Genomic DNA, 24,022 nt, shown 5'->3' with positions numbered 1-24,022 from the left:
ACACAAAGAAAGCTCTTCACACAAAAATAGCACACAGCCAATATTGATAAGAACAATACTGAACATAATTTGAACATACCTTTCCTTGAAATATAAGCAGAACATAGCATTTGTTAATATAGGACTCCCTTGACAGTACCACTGACAATATTGAAGTTATTTTAACACATTTCAAGATACACTTAGTAAACTGCCAAAATATAGACATGCAGAATATAATTAACATATACATGTATAGCTAATTGAAAAAAATAAAAAAATAAACACATTTCGGACAATTTCATTATATTTATCTTATGTATGAGGCAATTTCTGTAAGAGTTTTGGTGAAAAATCATGTCAAGCACCTTAAACTAACACAGTGGATAATATTTCTAGAGGTAAGATGCATGTCGATTTAAGTAATTCCTCATTTCTAGTAGAAATGGGTGACATTCCTATAACATATGCAAATTAAAAAAAGACACCTTTTGTTGACCTTATTGCCTCTAAAACCACACATTCTTTTACACTGATAAATTATGGCGATAAGATCACAGAGTTTAGTTTTCTTTCTTTCGAAATCTAACAAAGCTGTAGCAAATTGTCACATAGTGCTTTCATGATCATTGAAGGTGTGAAAATTTACTGAATCCATGAAGTAGGAGAAGACACAATTAAAAAACCCCACTCAAAACAGGATGATGCCAGATGGCAACTGTCATTACTAATGCATTCTTTGTGACTGTTGTGTAGTGTTTCTTTTCAGTGTTGTGATAGATGTGTTAGTGACATAAAAAAAGTGAATGTGTATTCTGTGTTAGTGACAATGAAAACAGCAAAGCAAATCACACATTTCTTGTTGTTATTAAGTAACAAAAGTGTTTTAAAAAATAAACAAAATAACTAAAAAGATGGTTAAAACAGGGACAATTTTTTAATGTGATGATTTACACATTCTTATTAATTTTATAAGTATTCCTGCAAAGTTCATAATGAATTCTTATTTAGTTTTTTGTCTTATAACATCTACCTCACAAAACATCTGAAAAGAAAACATGTTTTGCTTTGAAGATGGGCAAACATTATTAGGACCTATATTACTCAAGCATGGCCAACTAACAATTAATTTTTTAAATATGTTTTTAATATGCCATAATTATGCAGTTATAAAGTTTAGTTCAAGCTAGTATTATACAAAGCCACTAAAATAGAGTAGAAGTACATGCACGCATATATTACTCAGAGAAGAATAGAGCAACTGAATTAATTTTTAGAAAGTCATTTCCTCCTCTGATGCAAGAGCTAACCTGATTGGTCGATTGGCCAGTGTAACCTGTACCCTGATTGGCTTCCTCAGACCCAATCAGTTCTTCCTCCACTTCTGGAATGTCAGACAGCTCTGAACTGCTACTTTCTATAAAAGGGTCTGCGTACTGAGAATTTTCAACGGGGCTCTGAATAGATAGATAAATAATAAAATAATAAAAAAATAAAAATAAGAATGAAAGAAATAATACGGGAAATTAAAAATGTAGGGAAAAAAGGGGGAAAGCATGCAACTGACAGTGCAAAGTTATGAAAAAGCATGCAGGCATACAAGGTTATATATACACAACTAGCAGCAAATGACGGGTTATTAGTGATAGCACAGCAAAAATGTGTCATCGAGTTAACATTTGCTTCTTGGTGTAGAAGGACTTCAATCTGATTTAGTATTTCACAAAAACAGTCTGTAGTAACTTGCAAATTGATTTTACAGAGATAATCTTAAAAGGACATAAATATTGGCTGAAAAGAACAGGACAAGGACAAAGAACATCGGCAGAAGATTGATTTTTACGACTAATCTGCCTCTCTCCATTACACACAAGCGGCTAATGTAAAACTACCTATTATTGTGGAAACATACTACTGCATGTATACTTAATAATGTACTAGATCAAAACATAGTATAGCATATAACTGGAACTTCCTGTACCTATGGTCCTCACCAAGTTTTACAGAAAGGCATTTGATGCAAATATTTATCTAAAAATTCAAATAAAAACCTGCCTTGCTGGCTACTAATTAATAACACATAAAATATTTCCAGAAGTGCTGTTAGTTTTGAACTATGTGTGTTGGGGGTCATAAATCATAATTTGTCAAATACCCTGAAAAGCAGGGTAAAAACAATTAAATCCTAGACCAAATTAAACTACAAGTGTAAGGAAACAACAGGGGAAATGTGGAACAAGTGGAATAACTAATCAGAAATCTTGAAACAAAGGGTATACGGTAACAGAACAACCAATAAGGTTCAATAAATATGCTAAACTAAGATAACTGATTCAACGTAATAATAATGGATGTATGTACAAGATGGAATGACAAATTATGGAATTAATATCAATGCTAGAAAAACGATGACATCAGAATTTTAAAACAGCATTGGGGGACAGACCTACCGATACTTAAAATACTTTGCGTTTGATCTAAACTGTATCCAAATTACTGTTAAACCATGACACACATGAAATGCATGATTAGTTTACAGGGAAAGCCCAAGCTCGGAGTGATCCTAGTCATAGCTATGCACCATTATTTTATTCCTAAGTCTCTAATTGAATAACCGTAATCGTTTCACTTTTAAAATGACAAAAAGGTGAAAGTCTGTATGCCCTTACTCTGTGCTGAATCTAGCACTGGAGTCAAACATAAATGACTATGGGATGTGATATTTTTATATATTCCACAGCTAGAAAACCAGTTGCTTTCATGAACATAAAAAACACACTTGCTGTCAGTTTTCAGTAAAGTTTTGATTTCACAAGCGCAGCTCTCGTAGTTGCATTGTAATAACAAATGAAGAACCAATTTAAAGACCATGACCCTAAAAATAGGTTAGTCTGACCATAAAATTGTCATATTTGTAGCCAATATAAGCAAGCAGAATACATGACACTGATATGCCTTGAATAGATCTTTATGGGGAACTTAGAGAATATGCCCATGACAGGCATACCTAAGCCTTTGGTGGGAAGAAGCACAAGTCTGATACTGATTACAGCAAAATATGGACATGCATGAATACATTTTCTAATTGTGGGAATTGGGACATCAGCACAGATGTGTAAAAAAGATATACCGGTATTTAACAAAAATATTATTAATGACACATCAGCTCAAAAGAATAGGCTACATCATTGAAAAAAAAAATTAAAGACCTAAAATTGAACTACAAAATCGAAGATAATCTACAAATTTTACAACTGCTGAAAATTGAAATTTAATTTAGTGGTATAAAATGAAAGATAAATTTTTATTAAGATCAATGAAACTATTTATAGGCTATTTTAGCAATCATAACTAGACTAGATTTGAGCAATTTGAGCCAAGTTATTAAGCAAGTTTAGCCAAGTAAAAATAGTATGCAGTCTTAGCCAATTTGACTAATTGTTAAGCAAGTTTAGCCTTGTAGACTCATTAAGCAGTGTTAGCCAAGTAATTTTTACAATTTAATTTGTTAAGCAAGGATAATTTGGTTTTCTTCATTCAGTGTTAATGTAGCCAATAGGTGAGAATGTGATCATCTATTCTATAACTACTACACACACGACATCGCCATTGACAACCATAAACCCACCACTGGCGCATCATCAGCAGCACCGTGTACACCTTCAAATGCAGCATCAATCTCAGCATCAATATTATTCCCAGCATGCTCTATTATTCCTGTTGGTGACTTGGAACTCTTTGGGAAAAAAGATAAATAAATTGTGCTGTCATGCAGTACTGGTAGTATTTCAAAGTACCTGTATGTACCGACAGTATAACAGTATTCATCACACACATGTAATGGAAACATATGGGTTTATGTATGTACCGACAGTATAACAGTATGTCATCACACACATGTAATGGAAACATATGGGTTTATGTATGTACCGACAGTATAACAGTATGTCATCACACTCATGTAATGGAAACATATGGGTTTATGTATGTACCGACAGTATAACAGTATGTCATCACACTGATGTAATGGAAACATATGGGTTTATGTATGTACCGACAGTATAACAGTATGTCATCACACTCATGTAATGGAAACATATGGGTTTATGTATGTACCGACAGTATAACAGTATGTCATCACACACATGTAATGGAAACATATGGGTTTATGTATGTACCGACAGTATAACAGTATGTCATCACACTCATGTAATGGAAACATATGGGTTTATGTATGTACCGACAGTATAACAGTATGTCATCACACACATGGAATGGAAACATATGGGTTTATGTATGTACAGACAGTATAACAGTATGTCATCACACTCATGTAATGGAAACATATGGGTATATGTATGTACCGACAGTATACCGTAACAGTATGTCATCACACACATGGAATGGAAATATATGGGTTTTATGTCTTTTAACTCAGGTATCTTTATATGAGAAAATGAACTGCATAAAATGACAAACAGATTCATTATTCAGTCTTTTTTTCTCATAGTGAGGCAAATTGTCAAATAAAAAGATTTATATACCTCATTATACTTGGCTGTTTAAACCAGATATTGGTATCAGGTAAAAAAAAAACACAAAACAATTTTTCTTTCTCAAACTTCATTTTCCATTCCAAAATCTTGCAAACCTTTTCATTTACTTTTGTACCAACTAATTCTTAAAAGATGACATAGTTTGGTGTTGGCCCAGGACGACTACATTTTAACTTTGTTTTATACTGGGATGGCAAAGGATCAACCTATTTTATCATTTCTGCATAGCTGTTATGAACCATACTTTTTATAACCACATAGTCTACTATATACTTATTATTCCTCTATGTTCTTAACACTAAGCACTGATAATGCCAAAGAGAACAAAACAGAAACTGTATTATTAATCAATATCTTATGTGGATCAATTTCCTTAATTAAAAATCACATTTGTTTTTGCTTTTAAGATTAAATAAGCTAAATCACATTTGTGTTTGCTTTTAAGATGAAATTAGCTACTGATATATATATATATATCAATATTTTTATTAATAGTCTTTGGTTATGATAAATTAAGCTGGTTATTATATTAACTTCATTACATGTTTTAAAAAACCCATCATAATTAAAACTTGTAGAAAAAACACTAACTGAAAGTAGCTAGGGATAATACCAAAATGTATGAAATATAATGTGACTTAAGTATCATTCTTTTTTTTGTAAATTAACTCTTATGGGGATTTTGAATATTATATGGTAAAACGTAAATTTTAATAAGGAAAACAAATATATATATTACATTATATGGGGCCATAGTAATACAAAATAAAGTTCAAAAATGAATGAATGAATGATGGATAGATGAATGAATGAACTGAAGAATGAATGAACAAATGGAAAGATAAATAAACAAATGCATGAATTAAAAAAATGTGGTACTGAATAAAGGTAAATTAATTTGAAAAAAAATATATAAAAAAATTGGGGGGGGGGGGGTAAAACTAGTAAAACTTCTAATTAACATTTAAAAAATACATATATCTCAATATTTCTTCAAGAAATGTAAAACTAATTTGATAAAAAAAGTGAAAAGTATAACAATTTACTACAACACATTTAAAAAAATATATATAATATTTAAGAAGAGAAAGAAATTATATTTAAAGAAAAATAAAAGGATGCAAAAAAAGAAAGAGGAAAACCCCTAAAACATCTGTAATGATTAAATAATAATAATAATAATAATAACTTATTAAAGTCACAAACTAATATAAATAATCAAATTAATAACCCAATTATGTAATTAAAAACCCCTAAAACATCTGTAATGATTAAATAATAATAATAATAATAATAATAACTTATTAAAGTCACAAACTAATATAAATAATCAAATTAATAACCCAATTATGTAATTAAAAATGAAGAAACAAACAAAGATCTAAACTAGTGGTTTTTAATTTTGTTTCATATATATATATATATATAAATATTGTCAAACCAATACTCAGTTTTTGCTTAGTTATATCATTCGTTACAAATGCAATAACCAAAGTTCCAACTTGTCATCAAATTATTTAAATAGGCAGTTTTATAGAATATATATTTTATAATTTTTAGTTTATTAATACTGATTTAGATAAGTATTTGTTTAATCCAATGTTTGAGATGTAAAATTTTGGGCAGTATCCCAGTTGGATATTAACATTTCAAAATCTGGTATCCCACCTGAAAATTTAGTATCCCACTTGTATGAAATTCATAAGAAATAAATCGTAACAAACTTGGATGACACTGTTCTCGTTCCCAGTTCATTGCTACATTTGTACATGTACATCACTATTGCTCCAGTGTAGCATTAGACTGGGTATGAGTTGGGGGAGATACTGTTACAGCATAGCATTAGACTGGGTACGAGCTCGAAAATACAGTTACTTAACTTCACCAGTAAATGATGACTCATTGTTTTAGTGAAAAATAAAAATGCAGGATTAAAAAATAAACAACATTATATGGTATCCCGGTGGGATACTGGGTTCTTGAAGTCTGGTATCCAAAATTAAATTCTGGTATCCTCGGGATATCGGGATACCGTTAATCTCGAACACTGTAATCTGGTCTTGTATATTTTATTCTGTATATACATGTACACATGTATGTTATATTAATAATAAATTAATTCATAAAATAAAAATAACAAACAATTATTAAGCAAACACTTTTTGTACGTAAAAAAGAAATAGGATAAAGGTTGCCACCACTGCAGTATAAAAACTAATACTAAATGTTTTTATTTTTCTATGTCCTGGGCCAAAGTATAGACATAAGGTAAACAATAGTTAACAAATGGGATACTGGTAAATAAAGGCCATCGTGTAAAAGGAACAGGAAACAATGCATAAAATGTTAAAGACTCATGCTATAAGATATCATATGTCTTGGTAACAACAATATAAAATGTAAAGAGCAAACAAAATTAATGGTCAAAAGCTAACGTTTAAAAATAAATGTATACTTTCCTATCGATTAAGAATCCTTGTGTGTTCCAACCTAATGTTAAACTGGTTGACTAAGGATGGACTGTTACTGGTATAAGTGACAGGTTTCACTGCAGCAGAATATCGTCAAACAAAATACTCATACATTTATTTTGTTAAAATGTCACACTTCATTCTTATCTGGTCTGTGATTATAAATGTTGTTAATATTGCACACCATGATTGGTACATACATAACTGTTATAAGAGGTGTTTGATTAGTTTTCTTCTAACATCATCTGATATTATTTTATCGATATTCCATGCTATGCCGAGTATACATGTTACAACACACGTGTTAAATCACTTGTATTATTTCTTAGTATAACAGTGACAATGATTACAAATGTTTCATGCTTTATGTGTTCTTTCATGCTAGTGGTTGGTTGGTTGCCTAGTAACAACCAGCATGATGCACAGTGTCAAGAAATGGAGCTGTACCTTCCTGTGCCAACGAGTTCTCCCTCGCATCTAAACCGAATGTAAAAATCACACAAACTTTTAAACAGATAATTAATATGAGCTAGGTCTGTGGCATTCTCCTCTAGTTAAAGAAACTGACTTGAGTGTGTTCCAACATGTGTTGACTAATAGAGGTTTTATCAATGACAAGATTTACAAACTGAACATATATTGTTCTTGTTTAGGATATCAATGTCTGTATATCCAGTATGTTTTTCGTCATCTTAATGCTTATAATACCTCAAAGTTCATTTTACTTCATAATATTTTTTTTCATACATTCAAAGTTCTAATTTGGACTATTAATAAGACTGCTATGTTTTCTTTTAGCAGCAAGAGCTCTTTTATCTTCACTTACCCACAGAAATAACAGCACATACCATAGCCTTTGATATAAATGTATTAGTCACAAGACACATGTTGGGAGGATAAAAACCTCAGTCAAAAGTCCACTGAGGGATTTGATCCTTTGACCTCAGGCATGGAAGGAAACTAGAAATGCAGAAACTCAGTACTGATGCCTAACTAATGAACAACTATTACTTTACAGTTGCCAGAATCAAAGTGGCCATATTTGTGACGAAAACAATTTTTAATGTGTCAAATAATTTGTGATATGAAATACAAGTGATCAAAGTGATGGGATTTCTTTTACTCACAGCTGGTGTGTGTATGAAGTCTGTCTAAATTATCATTATAATTTCTGAGAAACAGTCAAATATAAAAACTATCATAGGCCTAAATGCTAAAAGTTTAATCCATCACCGTGTGTTAAGTAACACCAATATCTCACCTTCCAAAACCTGTGTCTGAAGGCATACTGAAATGAGTGGTGAGAGAAATGTACTAAATGTAGAAATAATTGTATCATAGAGTGCTCTACCATTTGTTTTCCCAGTGCTCTGCCATATGTACTGATCATTATTTGTAGAAAATTGTCAACATGTTATACTTCAATATTCTTTCACAAAGAGATGCGAGATGAATCTTGTTCACTTCAGTTAATACTGTCAGTTGTAAATGGCCACCAATACGACACCAAACACAAAAATACCTTTGGTTGCATCTTTGGACTGGTGTTGCTGGATTTGGAGACTGTGGCAGTCAACTCCCGGATGAGTTGTGGAGGAAGCCGGACGATGCTAGATTCTGCAGATTCCTTCCCGTCAACCGCCAGGGTTCGAACCGTCAGCTGCTTCGGTATGTGGCCTTTCAAGTCTTCTGGCCCAAGTATGATGTGGTCATCTGCCATAGATATCAAGTATCAAGTTTACTTATGAACACATCCACTAATGAAGCCTATGTTCTTTGAGTTAGGAATCAGTGGGAAGATTGTGCCAAAACTTCAAAATTTAAACAAAGTTAAAACAAAATCCTATTATATTTATACTGAAAAATAGAAGCTGGCTCTTATAACAATTGTTATCTTTGAATTGTGAACATATCAACTGAAAGTCTCAAAAGTGAAAAAACTATTATATTTGAATACACAGTCCTTTGTGTACACACAAGCTTTTGCAAATATTGAGATATTCTTAAAATAACGAATGAATGAATGTTTAACGACACCCCAGCACGAAAAATACATCGGCTATTGGGTGTCAAACTATGGTAATGCAAACAAATAAAGTGATGATCAACATCAATATAAAAATTCAAAATTTAAATAAAAACAGTGTAAAGAACTGTGCAAAAATACAAATATCACAGATAGATACTGACTTTTACGGTTACTGATTTAACATATTAATGAACGAAAGCCAGACAACTACTGCACATTGTGTTTAAAAACTACAAGTGACAAAGTGAGAGACTCACTGGTTGGTCCCCTCGCCTCCCTGGTGCGACGCCCATCAGCATACACCACATACCCAGCTACCACCGCACCGTTAGAAACACCTGATGGGTTGATCGTCATTGGCAACCACGTCAACAGCAGTGTTCCCTCCTGAGGTCCAGCCTCAACCTGTACGTTCAGCGGTGGATCCGGGGATCCTGAAATAAAACAGCTCATCATCAATCATCATTACTATACAAATAAGACATGTATAAGATAGTAAATGTATTAGAACATGAACTCTACACAGACAAATCAACAGTGTAAACCAGTTAGAGTATTAAAATATCATCACTACCCGAACAATCAAAAATAATTTGTTCTGGTTGTGGGAGTTAAGCGATTGGCCATGAAGCTGTTATATTACTGGCTTCACTTCCCACCACCAGCTTCCACCCACAGTGAAGCTCAATGTGGAGGTGTAAAGTTAAAGTTTGTTTTGTTTAACAACACCACTAGAACACACTGACTTACTGGCTGGAATGAGAAATAGCCCAATAATCAAGAGGGATCGATTGTAATTGCAAGCATCATCTCCACATTGACTAACCAGAAACAACTAACAATTGACCTATGCCCAGGACAGACATCAAATACAGGTGAAATGTGTGCATGATTGGAAACAAGCAGATAATTCCAGCAAAACGAAAAGTTAAAGATAGTTTTATTTGATGACACCACTCCACACACTGATGAGAGAAATGGAAGTTGAACCTACCTCCGAGTAGAGTGGTGAACTCGGTGCTGGCTGTCAGCAGGTGTAGAGACTGTTTGTACTCCGGGGCCTCTCGCACATACACCTTCACGTTGTGCGTACATGCAGGAGCCAGGCCTGTCAAGAGAATCATAACATGTCTTCTTTAAAAACATCCTCAAAATATGTTGTCTACTTGTGGCTTCACAACATGTCTTCTTTAAAAATATCCTTAAAATATGTCGTCTACTTGTGCTTTGAATACATGTCAATAGCTGCATACTAACAAACTGTCTACTGGACTCTGACCTGAGAGATTATCCTAAAAATTGACATAGATGACCCTTCAGTGGATGCAAGCATTGATTTGTTTCTATCCGACATACTGAATATGTAGATATGAGTTCTTATTACCCATTGTCATTCTGATATCATTTCCCTGAACATTGTCAAACAATATAGAAATGTTCAAGTCTGTCAAACTGGGAACAAAAGAAAGTGAACATCATTGCTACGATACAATGCTGATGACCTGAGAACCCTTGCTCTTCTCCCCCTCTGGAATCATTTCCCAACAAAATGGTTCAACAACACAATTGCTTTCAGTCTAAGATCAGTATTGCCACACTGGCAATTGTGCTGGCATATCAAATAAAAACCCATATACAACCTCTGCCCATACGGATACTAAATATAGACAACTACTACAGTTTAGCAAGACAAATCACACAACTTCCAATCTTAGGACGCGTGTTTTTCTTAAATGCAGGTGTTTAAGCACAGAAATAACATTATTTACATGAGTGTAAGGCAAAACCAGGCTTTCTAAATTTGGCTCTACGTCTGTCAGATATTGTATTATAATTGACAGTGGTTAGAAGGTAAGAGTGTACCTGACACGGTATACTTGCAGATCCCTGGTCTTAGCAGGTGGACGTCTTGACCGTTCACCTCAATACAGTGAGAGTAGTTACTGTTTCCAGGCATCCAGCTGATGACTGCCGAGTTGGCCGTAATATCACTGACAACAATATCACTGGGTATCGGAAGAATATCTGCAGAACAAATTAACAAGTTACATGTTAGCTAGAGATTATTGCTCCACATTTACATTAACAGAAAGTTCAGGATTCAAAATGTAAAATGTACGATTTTAATCTGACACAAATAATTTTAATTGGTGGATGTACATATAAAGTTGATTAGCTCTTGGTTTTTTGTTAATATTTTTATAAATACAACTTTAGATAATAAATATTTTTAAAATATTATTTTATTGCTCCATCATTATAAATAACACAATAAAAAATTATTTTGCAATCTAAGGTACAAATGTATATATTATTAAAGAGACAAGATATAAATATTGATCAATGTGTGAATTGGCTTTGTTTGTGGACAACTCCATGGACAGAATAACTAATAATAACTAAGTTTACAATAAAACGCAGTGAATCAATTATTACTTATACTGTGAATACCCGGTAACAACATACTGAACTCACGCTTTATTACACATATAGATCAGTTAAAATGAGAAAAAGCAGATGTTCTGAATGCACCCTCTCCACCCCACACTGTTTAACCAAGCCAATTACCATGAAATGTAGAGACAAAAAATGTAACACATTAATTTGGTATTAAGAAAATCATTCACACTATAACATGTATACAGAAACAAATGATTGCTATATCTATTGATATTAAAGAAAATCATTTATCTTTTGTTTCTTTTGGAATAACTGTAAACCAAAATCAATGTAACATTTAAGGATTTATCTTCAACATTTTCTTTTTTATGTGTATTTGAAATCATGTTATGTCAAGCATGGTTATATATTCACAGCATACAAAACAATTAATACACAACATTAAAATTGTATGAAATACATGCACTTGCCATGCATTTCATAAAAAACCCATTTAACAAGTGCATTATAGAATACGCTTGATCCCTTTATCTATTTACAACTCATCTATTAAAAACAAATATGATTGTGTACATCTTTCTAAACACAATTTGCTAAACTGATTTTTTATTATTATTTTTTTTAATGAATATGTTGTACTGTGTTTGGTTTTGATAAATTACAGGAAACTATAAGACTAAATTTAGTCTGTTGATCAATATGGCTCAAACATATGAGATGGTCATTGTTACCATTATGAGATTAACAGTTACACACAAACATATGAGATGGTCATTGTTACCATTATGAGATTAACAGTTACACACAAACATATGAGATGGTCATTGTTACCATTATGAGATTAACAGTTACACACAAACTGAAAGTTTCATCCTATCTAGCAGTAACTAAAGCTTGGTACACATCTCTGCGAACAACATACAATAAATGTCAGGTGTTGGTTCGAACAATGTGTTAGACAACTCTGTTGTTTTACCTTTACCAATGAGAAGAGTGCACTGTCCGTCTTTTGACTGTCCTTGATTACTCAGGCACCGCACACACACCCTATGAGTCTAAAACAAAACAAGACTACATATATGTAAAGACTATGCAAACAAAACTACATCAAAAGATTATTGTTCTAACATTTAATTATGAAAGGTTTTTTTGTGGGATTTTTCTGTAGTAAAAAGTGGATACTGGCATCTTTAAAACTTGGTTTGCTGTTACCAAACCCCAAATTGTACTATCATTATTTGTTTAATTATAATATGAAAAATTAAAAATTGAATCTAAATAACTTTTTCAAGTGGTTATAATGTTATAGCAAGCAACATGTTTTTGAAGATCATCCTGGTTTCTTTTAATTACCACATGAATCATATGTACTTAAATAAAGCTACCAAAATCAATAAAAACAGTTTATAAAATAAACTTCACAATGTAAAGTTCTACTACCCTTTACAAATTCCCATTCAACTGGAATCAGTAAGTTTTTAAAACTAATTAACTTACTAGTTTTGAATCGATTCCTTCCAATAAAGCTTTGGTCCGTTCATGTCCTCGAACAGACGTCATAAATTCACCATCCACTAGAACATGGTATGACTGTATATTCACATCAGTAGTGACCTCTGGTGGTTTCCAGCTAACTAGAATACTGTTAGAGAGTTGCCGGTCCAAGGACAGGCATGTTGGAAAGGGAACACCTGTGAGAAAATGCAGAGAAGAGATTACTATAACATGTTTGATTATTATTTTAGAGTTTTTGTTTTTTCTTGTGTTGTATTGTAAAACTATTCAGAGACATGGGGTGATAAATAAAACAAACATTCTGAGTACTGCTAAAGCATGACATGTCCTCTATCAGCCCCAACACATTTCCCTATTTCCTAATTTCAAAAGCCATAACTTGTCAAAAATGGATAAATAGCGATGTAAGTCAAACATCATCCCTAACTATAACAAGAAACAACTGCCAGTACTACAGGGATATCTGGTTTTTTAAGACTGCACACAAATACTGTAAGAATGCCATACACTGAGTGAGTCGGATGTAGTCCAGTAGTAACACTGTCTGCTGAAATGTCACAGGTTGTATGATGAATCCTCATTATAGATTATTTGCCTTTCAACAGACCTATTATATATCTGGTATATTAAAGGCCGTGATATGTGCTGTCATAACTCTGAGGTAAATGGCCATAAAATGTCCTTTACTGAAATTCAGGTGCAACCTATTTGGTGCCAGCATGTTTCTTGTTAACATTAAATTATGGGTGACATCTTTGATACCTGCATCATGTTACAGACATTTATCAGTGTTAAACTTTCCTATCCTTTTGCCCTACACTAATTTCAGGAATGTGGTAGTGAGACCAAACAAGGAAACAAAATGTCAGCAATCATCAAACAAGCTGGAAGCTAATCAAACTGCTCTGTTATTCACAACACTTCATAAATCTCAAGTGATATTAACTTCGCAATATACTGAACAGTGTCAACAAACAAGTGCAACAATTATATTAGTAATGGAAAGAAAATACAAGCAGAAAATTTACAAAAGCAAGCAAAGTGCAATAAGATTTCCAGAAAAAAACAGAGAACTAAATAGGGTTGTGTGCATACATGTATGTGTTCATTCAAGAATGAATTTAAATCTATGTATCAAGTAGACTTTAAGCATGCTATCGAGGACAGTGGTTAATGGTTAGATGTAATGGGTCTCTTTGGATGTCTTTACTTTGTGTACATGTGTTTGTGTCTGTGTTGAAGAGAAATTGTTAAAAGCTTATTTATTAAAAAATGCAAACAGTGTCAGTCTCCAAATCTTGTTCATGCATTTATCAATTTCAGGATTAACTCTTGTCCAAAATTTACATGCATCACATTTTTAGTTTACAAAACCAATAACTAGCAACTATATGAATATGCCAATTCAACAATCCATGGGATGAGTTTATCACTGGGAATGCCTCTCTCTTTTAGGTTGTGTGAAACAAGATTTCTGGTCAGTTTTAAGGGTCACTGATCAGCTCAGGTTGATCCACCACCTACTCAGTACTGAGCTACACGTAGATCCCACCGACTCCTTTACAAATGCTAAATATAAACACAGCTATTGTGTTACTATATAAATACAGGTATAATGGATGCTTTCAATGTGGCAACATAGCTAACAGTAGACTTTATGTGACCTACACTGAAATCAAAGGCTAACCAACGTAATGATGGCATGTTATGGGAAGAAAATTAAAATTGATAAATAAATCTAAACATACTCAATATTACAGCTTAAAACCACTTATTAACATTTCAACTGAAATGGTAAGCTCTATGTATTAATGAGATTTAGAAAATAGTATCTGTTAGTATTTAATAAAATAATTAATATCTCAGTGTAGTAGGAGTAGTTAGTTCATCCCACACAACAACTATCAATACACATATATTACTTTTGTTAATGACAGCCCAAACATATGTTAATGAACACTTGATGGTTGAGCAAACACAATGTGATGAACCTACTGACCGATGGTGCCAGGATTGTATGGCAACCTGCTATCTGCAGCGACCACCATCTTGTCACCATCCATTACTTCCTCTATGTCCTCCAGATCACAATGTGTGTCTGTGCAGGCTTTGAAGATGTCATCTGATTGAATAAATAGCTATGATTCACATCCAGTTTAAATATATAGCTACTCTTTACTTCCAATTTAAATGAATGGCTACAGTTTAATAAATAGCTCATTGAACTCAGCATGATGAAAATGTAGATATTCTTTCACCATTTAAAACAAAAATTCAATAAAAACAAGTTGCTTGAAGAAAACATGAAAAATGAATTGTGTGATAAAGAAAGCATTACTCAAAGAAGAAAATTAAAGAAAATGACAAAAAGAGAAAAATTCTAGCCAGATATTTCGACAATAAGTGATACAAAAATAAAGTATTAAAATAAATCTTGCATTAAAGTGAAAAGCAGTGAATGTCTAGTGGTTATAAACTAACTACAGGGACTGTGAAAACAGAACAACTTACCACCTTCCACCCTAACTCACCATTCCCACAACTAAATCATCCTTCACATTTCTTAAGCAAAGATTTCTTTTCAAAGCAAAGAACCATAAATTAATATCTGTCACTTCCCACTTAATAAAACACACCTAAAGTTAGTACTTTGCTCAATTAAACTGTTCAGCATCTAGATCCTTGTGTTTATTATGCCTATACTTCACAGCCCCTGAACTGAAGCATGCACCTAGCTCTAGGGTTAAACGAAAGTGTGGGTAGAGACCTGTAAAGTCTGCTTCGTCGCTGCTGTTGAACTCGAGGTCATGTTGGATGCTGTTCACCGTACTCTCGTCACTCTGGTGACACGCCAGTGCCATGGCCGCATGGAACTCTGACAAGTGCTCATCTACAAACAAATAAGTGTATAAGTGGGGGAGTGGTTGGAGGTCAAATCCTCTCACCCTGCTCAAGCAAATTTTCTTCTTTTTTTCAATATATTTTTCAAGGGAGCATGACTTGACCCACTTCCCTCTCCATAAATTTTTCTTGCCACAGTCTAGACCCCATTCCTCTGCAAAACTTCCTGCACATAAGTCTGGTGTTTTTTGATATAATGGCAATGTTAACTAATGGTCTCCAATTTCGAGCATTTCTAAGATAATAAAGATACCATTTTAGATGATTTGGTATCATAGATACTGAACAAATCCTATTTTATGTACAACTTTTAACACAGGTATGTCATAAAATTAAATATAAAAAGAAATCTTGTAAATAAAATTAATGTAACATTAGTATGTTCAGGGGCATGAGCAGGAAATTTTGCAGGGGGGGTCGAGGTGTCTGGCGAAGCCCGACACCGCGAGCGCCGCAGGCGCGAAGCCTGTGGCGGGGGTCTGGGGGCCAACCCCCAGAACGTTTTTAAAAACTGACCCCTTCTAGGGCTATTCTGAGGTATTTTCTGCTGGCTAACCAAGCTGCTTACACAGGAATGTAAAAAATCGGGATATGAAAATTGTTTTTCGCCTTGAGCAGGGTGTGTGTGTGTGTGTTTCAACCCCCAAAACCCCCTCTCTGCACACGCGCCTGATGTTATCATAGAAAATAAATGTATTTTTATCAAGCTATTCAGTTGACATAAACTTGATCGATACTAGCTATATTCAGTTGACATAAACTTGATCGATACTAGCTATATTCAGTTGACATAAACTTGATCGATACTAGCTATATTCAGTTGACATAAACTTGATCGATACTAGCTATATTCAGTTTACATAAACTTGATCGATACTAGCTATTTTCAGTTTACATAAACTTGATCGATACTAGCTATATTCAGTTTACATAAACTTGATCGATACTAGCTATATTCAGTTGACATAAACTTGATCGATACTAGCTATATTCAGTTGACATAAACTTGATCGATACTAGCTATATTCAGTTGACATAAACTTGATCGATACTAGCTATATTCAGTTGACATAAACTTGATCGATACTAGCTATATTCAGTTTATACAACTTGACGTTGCTAGAAAACATTTTAATATTCTGCCACATCAAACTGATTAGTGCTGACAGTTAAACTGAATTCTGTGATTATTTCTACATGTGAAAATGTCCTCACCTGACACTTTTTCTATGAAGTTGGAAGGCACCAGTCCTCTTTTACCGTGGATTAATTCTCCCTCATAAAAACCATCCTGAAATGTAGAAAGTGAAATTTACTTAGCAGCCAAATCTCCAAACTGATGTTGGAGTGGGATGTAGCCCATTTGTTCGTGTTCGCTTGATGCGCCGTCGGTCTAGGATCGATCCCCGTCGGTGGACCCATTGGGCTATTTTTCGTTCCAGCCAGTGCTCGACAACTGATGTAACAAAGGCTGTGGTATGTACTATCCTGTCTGTGGGATGGTGCATATAAAAGATCCCTTGCTGCTAATTGAAAAGAGTAGCCCATGAATAGCCGACAGCAGGTTTCCTCTCTCAGTATCTGTGTGGTTCTTAATCATATGTCTGATGCCATATAACCATAAATAAAATGTGGTGAGTGAGTGCATTGTTAAATAAAACATTTCCTTCCTTCCAAACTGATATCAAGCTGCTATATGTGTTAAAATTTCAAATGACTTCAAGAATACTCAAAGGATTCTCTCAAACCATCTAATATTAACGTCTACCTCACACATGTAAATTCCAAAAGATTCTTTGTATTCCTTGTAGGTAGTACTATACCAAATAACTTCCAGCTGGGTCAAAGTTCGAGGTGCACCGAACTTTTGATAGAGAAGTGAACACCACAAGTCCTGTGATTGGTTATAAATGTGAGTGTGTTGGTTGTAAAAAATAATAGTTTCATCTGGGTAAAATAAATGTGCAATTTTATTTCATCTAGTACCAATGTGTCAAGTAGCCTTGTGCTTGAAACATGTATGGGGTACCTGTAAAAAAAAGTACTCAAAATTTTGTGCGAAACTAGGGTAGTCATAGACGCTACCCGTTATCTCAGAAACGAGCAGCTTGACCCCCATTTTTTTCTGATTCACTTTAAGTGTAAGGGGTGGTAGTATTTATATCCGTGGCGTTTATGTCGGTTGATACGTTGCAGGTAGGAGTTTTTAGCCACATATGTTACTATTGTCGTCTATGGGATTTGATTTGGTAGTATACACCCTATAGCACATATTCAGTGCATAATAAAAAATATTATGATTTTGTCATTTTATTTAATTAAACTATACTGGTTGATTAATTAGCCATCACTCAATCATGCAAGTTCACAATGACCTTGACCGTGACAATAATCTCTGTACATGGCTCTGAATGGAGTTTGAATCAAAGTTAGCACTGAAGAAAAGTTGGTTTTGGCCTATAATTCATACTGTAAAGATTTCAATAATTTCTTTTTACATGGTATTTGACTTGCCATATACAACTGCTCTTAAATATGCTATTATATACTCTTCAAAAGAAGAAACGCAAAACCACATTGTCGTAACATTTGGAGAATTGATTTAATTATTGAATGGTGAGTCCGATAATTACCAAATGTTGCAGGATTGTTCACAATTCACTCTAGTCCATTGTGAGTAAGTGATAGGACACACCACCAAGGTCAAGGTCATCTGGAGTCAATACCGGGTGTGGCCTCCGCGTGTGTTTACAACTGCCTGGCACCGCCTGCCCATTGAAGCAACCAGAGTACGGATGACGTCCCGGGGGATGTGGCCCACTCGGCCTGCAAGGCTGCTGCCAGCTCGGGCAGGGTCTGGGGGCTGTGGTTGTCGCTGTCGGAGGCGTCGGTCCAACTCGTCCCCTAGATGCTCAATTGGGTTCAAATCCGGTGATATCGATGGCCAAGGAAGGACATTAATGTTGTTGTTCTGTAGGAAAGCCGTTGTGAGACGTGCTGTGTGAGGCCTGGCGTTGTCATGTTGGAACACTGCGTTGGCGTTGGCCATAACTGGAACGATGTGTGGCCGGAGGATCTGGTCAATGTAGCCCTGTGCATTCAGGTTGCCCTGCACGTGGACCAGGTCAGTTCTGCCAGTGTGTGAGATGGCTGCCCACACCATGACACTACCCCCGCCGAATCTGTCCACTTCCTGCACGCAGTTTGCCGCATAACGTTCACCACGACGCCTATACACGCGACATCTTCCATCATGACGTCGAAGCAGAAATCGGGACTCGTCACTGAACCACACCTGTCTCCATCGCAGTTTGAGGCCATTGTCGATGAATCTGGCACCACTGCAGTCGGAGTCGACGGTGTTGTGGTGTTAAGATGACACCTCGAACTGGACGTCTGGCACGAATTCCTACCTCACATAGGCGGTTCCGTACGGTCTGGTCGGATATCCTGCGCAAACCTGGTATTGCTGCGGCTGTGGAGGTGGCAGTAGTCAATCGTTCCCGAAGGTGGCGTACCCGGATGTAGCGGTCCTGCCCGGGGGTAGTGACCCGTGGTCGACCGGATCTAGGGAGGTCACGTGTTGATCCATGTTGCTGGTAATGGTCCCACAGTCTGGAGATGGTGCTTGGGGACACATGGAATGCCCTGGCAACGGCCGTTCTGGATTCGCCTGCGTCTAGTCGGCCGATGGCATTGTTTCTCTGCGGTTCACTGAGACGTGGCATGTCCTGGATTGTCAACTGTCAGCCAGATACAGAGGCCAGGCAAGCGAACACCCTGCACTTTTATACTGTCGGTGTTCATGTTGCACGTGCAGACAACGCACGTGCAGTGGTGACATGGTTTGCACGTGGCTGCGTTTTTGCGAATATTCACATTTTGGAACTTTATTGTACAGTAGCTGCGTTTTATCGAATGTAACCGTGGGAATGTGTTTGGGACATGCAATGACCTTATATTCACAAAGCATGAACCGGTAGGAAACATAAAATCGGAGTTATAACCCATTTGTACCCTTTTGCGTTTCTTTTTTTGAAGAGTATATATAGGCAACCTGAACTAAGATTTTAATAGCAATTTATTTTTATATGAAAAATAGCATGTGCCAATAGTGGGTTAATGTCTTTAGTTTCCATTAACATTGTTAATTTTGTATGTATGAAATTCTGAAAACTCAAATTTGTAAAGAAGTTGATTTTTATTGTCATTTTGACATATTTATAGGGTGCTAAGTTATATTTTAGACAAATTTGTAGTTTTATGCAAAATTTAAAGTAAATGTGAAGAAAAACTTTACCAAAAACATAATTAAATTTGTTGTCACTATTGTGCCTTCTGTTCTTATTTGTACATAACAATAAGGTTGTTAAACATATACTTAGATCTCCAGATCATTTTTTTTCCTTAATAATCACTTAGTTAGCTCTCATGAAAAGCATTTTGAGTTTATACTAGATTCAGAACCAATTTTTTCAGATTTGATTATCTGCCTTGGATTAAGTTGATAATTTATTTTATTGTTAAAGCTGTATTACCTAATGTTACTATCTAAATAAAATGCTGGATTACAGATTGTAGGAATACATCTAATGTACATATTGTATTCATCCGGATTAGAAAATAATGCAAGAAAATAGATGTTCGGGTAATTTTGTCATTTAAAAATAGTTTTTTTCAGTAATTAATCAAAAATAAATGTGTTAAAGCTGCATGATTATTCCAGATATCACAACTATTAAAACCTCCAACTACAGTAGGCTATAAATAAAATATAGTCAGGAATATTGGTGGCTGCCAATGGTTTTGATGGTTCATTATGAAAATCAGCATGGCTGATGGATTTGAAATTCCCACACCTGGTAACTTGAAGACACCCACACCCAGCATACAGGATTTCCTCCCAACACTAATGTTCAGGACATTAAGTCATTACTTCATACAGGTACAGTCATGTTTGTGTTTCCTTCCTCAGACAGTGTATTTTTTTAATACTGATATTTCTTTGATGTGCCTGTTAAGGTCTTCATAATCTAGGGGTCAATCAAGTGCATGTGTTTTAATGGAATTCTTTAAAGGGGTAGAGGTACTCTGACTATCTTTGTTGTCTCTACATATATACCTGAGTACACACACCCAACTGAAAGTAAATATCTTCAGGAGTTTTATTTTAAAACATTTTGTTGTTTAATATGACATATTGCATTTGTACAAAACTATATGCAATATATATGCTTTTTGAGGTGTACATTATATTAGGTTGCACTGTAGAAACAACAGTTGCAGTGAGGTTGTCAGTTTATGTCAGAATACACCAGATCCTGGTTGTCAATAAGACACATAGCTGGACACTTTTTGAAAAATGTATGTTATCAGTATTGGTAGTACTATACCAAATAACTTCCTGCTGGGTCAAAGTTCGAGGTGCACCGAACTTTTGATAGAGAAGTGAACACCACAAGTCCTGTGATTGGTTATAAATGTGAGTGTGTTGGTTGTAAAAAATAATAGTTTCATCTGGGTAAAATAAATGTGCAATTTTATTTCATCTAGTACCAATGTGTCAAGTAGCCTTGTGCTTGAAACATGTATGGGGTACCTGTAAAAAAAAGTACTAAAATTTTGTGCGAAACTAGGGTAGTCATAGACGCTACCCGTTATCTCAGAAACGAGCAGCTTGACCCCCATTTTTTTCTGATTCACTTTAAGTGTAAGGGGTGGTAGTATTTATATCTGTGGTGTTTATGTCGGTTGATACGTTGCAGGTAAGTTTTAGCCACATATATTACTATTGTCGTCTATGGGATTTGATTTGGTAGTATACACCCTGTAAATCATTTATGATAGTACCTAGTGACCTATATTAAACAGCAACCTGTCTAAAGAAGCCTAATTTCCATACTCTCTACACCTGCAAAATCAGGATTAAGTGAATGTAGGAAAAGGCCTTAATACATGTCTTTGCATCTTGGCTAATCTTAATACTTCATATTGATGATAAATAAATATTGTTCAAACCAAATGAACATACAGTTATATATCATTTTATACATAGATAAACATTTTGTTTCACAGTTCACTAGTATATAAACCATCAGTATTTACTACCAAACACTCCAAGATGTATAACAACATGTTTAGTGCTGACAACTGGATACAATTTGTGTACAAAAAAATCAATGATCAATTAATAACATACATGTGTTATCATTTCCATTGTGATTTAAGGTACTAAACTTGATACTCTACATCAAAAAGATTGGAAGTGTAATTTTTGTTTTTCTTTTGTTGAAAAACATTATTTAAATGTTCATATTTTTCTAATAGCATATTTCCAGTAGCTTTTAATTTTCTTTTGTGAAATTAGTGCACCAAGGACCAGAGAACTAGATGGGGAAATAACTCTATTTTGTCCTCAGATGTGTCTGATTAAGTTTGTTTTGTTTAACTGGAGTACATTGATCAATTAATCATCAGCTATTGAATGTCAAACATTTGGTAATTCTGACTCATAGTCATCAGAGGAAACCCGCTACATTTTTCCTAATGCAGCAAGGGATCTTTCAAATGTACTTTCCCATATACAAGAAAACACATACCATGACCTTTGACCAGTTGTGGTGCACTGGTTATAATGACAAAATACCACAATACAATTTAAAGCTTTCCACCACACAGCACACACCATACATACAACTTAAGATTTTACACCACACAGCACACAGCATCCATACAATTTAAAGCTTTCCGCCACACAGCACACACCATACATACAACTTAAGATTTTCCACCACACAGCACACACCATACATACAACTTAAGATTTTCCACCACACAGCACACACCATACATACAACTTAAGATTTTCCACCACACAGCACACACCATACATACAACTTAAGATTTTCCACCACACAGCACACAGCATCCATACAATTTAAAGCTTTCCCTCACACAGCACACATCATCAATACAATTTAAAGCTTACCCTCAAACAGTGAACACCATCCATACAATTTAAAGCTTTCCCTCACACAACACACACCACCCATACAATTTAAAGCTTTCCCTCACACAACATACACCATCAATACAATTTAAAGCTTTCCACCACACAGCACACACCATACATACAACTTAAGATTTTCCACCACACAGCACACAGCATCCATACAATTTAAAGCTTTCCCTCACACAGCACACATCATCAATACAGTTTAAAGCTTACCCTCAAACAGTGAACACCATCCATACAATTTAAAGCTTTCCCTCACACACACACACCACCCATACAATTTAAAGCTTTCCCTCACACAACATACACCATCAATACAATTTAAAGCTTTCCCTCACACAGTGAACACCATCCATACAAGTTAAGATTTTCCACCACACAGCACACAGCATCCATACAATTTAAAGCTTTCCCTCACACAGCACACACCATCAATACAATTTAAAGCTTTCCCTCAAACAGTGAACACCATCCATACAATTTAAAGCTTTCCCTCACACAGCACACACCACCCATACAATTTAAAGCTTTCCCTCACACAACATACACCATCAATACAATTTAAAGCTGTCCCTCACACAGTGAACACCATCCATACAATTTAAAGCTTTCCCTCAAACAGTGAACACCATCCATACAATTTAAAGCTTTCCCTCACACAGCACACACCACCCATACAATTTAAAGCTTTCCCTCACACAGCACACACCACCCATACAATTTAAAGCTTTCCCTCACACAGTGAACACCATCCATACAATTTAAAGCTTTCCCTCACACAGCACACACCACCCATACAATTTAAAGCTTTCCCTCACACAGCACACACCACCCATACAATTTAAAGCTTTCCCTCACACAGCACACACCACCCATACAATTTAAAGCTTTCCCTCACACACCATACACCATCAATACAATTTAAAGCTTTCCCTCACACAGCACACACCACCCATACAATTTAAAGCTTTCCCTCACACAACATACACCATACAATTTAAAGCTTTCCCTCACACAGCATACACAACCCATACAATTTAAAGCTTTCCCTCACAAAGGACACAACACCCATACAATTTAAAGCTTTCCCTAACACAGCACACACCACCCATACAATTTAAAGCTTTCCCTCACACAGCACACACCACCCATACAA

At 35.0% G+C, this 24,022-nt stretch overlaps 1 protein-coding gene across 16 annotated transcripts in view; it reads right to left on the bottom strand.

Moving 5' to 3' along the window:
- Positions 1–24,022, bottom strand: part of LOC121369350 (RIMS-binding protein 2-like) — a 228,093-nt gene that overhangs the window by 16,925 nt on the left and 187,146 nt on the right. For 7 of the 16 annotated variants that reach the window (XM_041494355.1, XM_041494369.1, XM_041494366.1 and 4 more), the window contains 12 exons: positions 17,067–17,142; positions 15,718–15,840; positions 14,950–15,072; positions 12,933–13,126; positions 12,412–12,490; positions 10,899–11,060; positions 10,030–10,143; positions 9,293–9,469; positions 8,529–8,719; positions 8,268–8,294; positions 3,608–3,715; positions 1,290–1,436 (listed from right to left, as the gene is read on the bottom strand). In XM_041494355.1, the coding sequence (XP_041350289.1) occupies positions 1,290–1,436; positions 3,608–3,715; positions 8,268–8,294; positions 8,529–8,719; positions 9,293–9,469; positions 10,030–10,143; positions 10,899–11,060; positions 12,412–12,490; positions 12,933–13,126; positions 14,950–15,072; positions 15,718–15,840; positions 17,067–17,142 (1,521 nt within the window). Of the gene's footprint in view, positions 1–1,289; positions 1,437–3,607; positions 3,716–7,453; positions 7,484–8,267; positions 8,295–8,528; positions 8,720–9,292; positions 9,470–10,029; positions 10,144–10,898; positions 11,061–12,411; positions 12,491–12,932; positions 13,127–14,949; positions 15,073–15,717; positions 15,841–17,066; positions 17,143–24,022 lie in introns of all 16 variants that reach the window. The other 9 variants (XM_041494356.1, XM_041494365.1, XM_041494362.1 and 6 more) reach the window with 9 other exon arrangements.

This window comes from Gigantopelta aegis, chromosome 3, assembly GCF_016097555.1.
Source record: "Gigantopelta aegis isolate Gae_Host chromosome 3, Gae_host_genome, whole genome shotgun sequence".
NCBI lineage: Eukaryota > Metazoa > Mollusca > Gastropoda > Neomphalida > Peltospiridae > Gigantopelta > Gigantopelta aegis.
The sequence above is the reverse complement of the archived record's forward strand: the minus strand, read 5'-3'. Positions and strand labels throughout refer to the sequence as shown.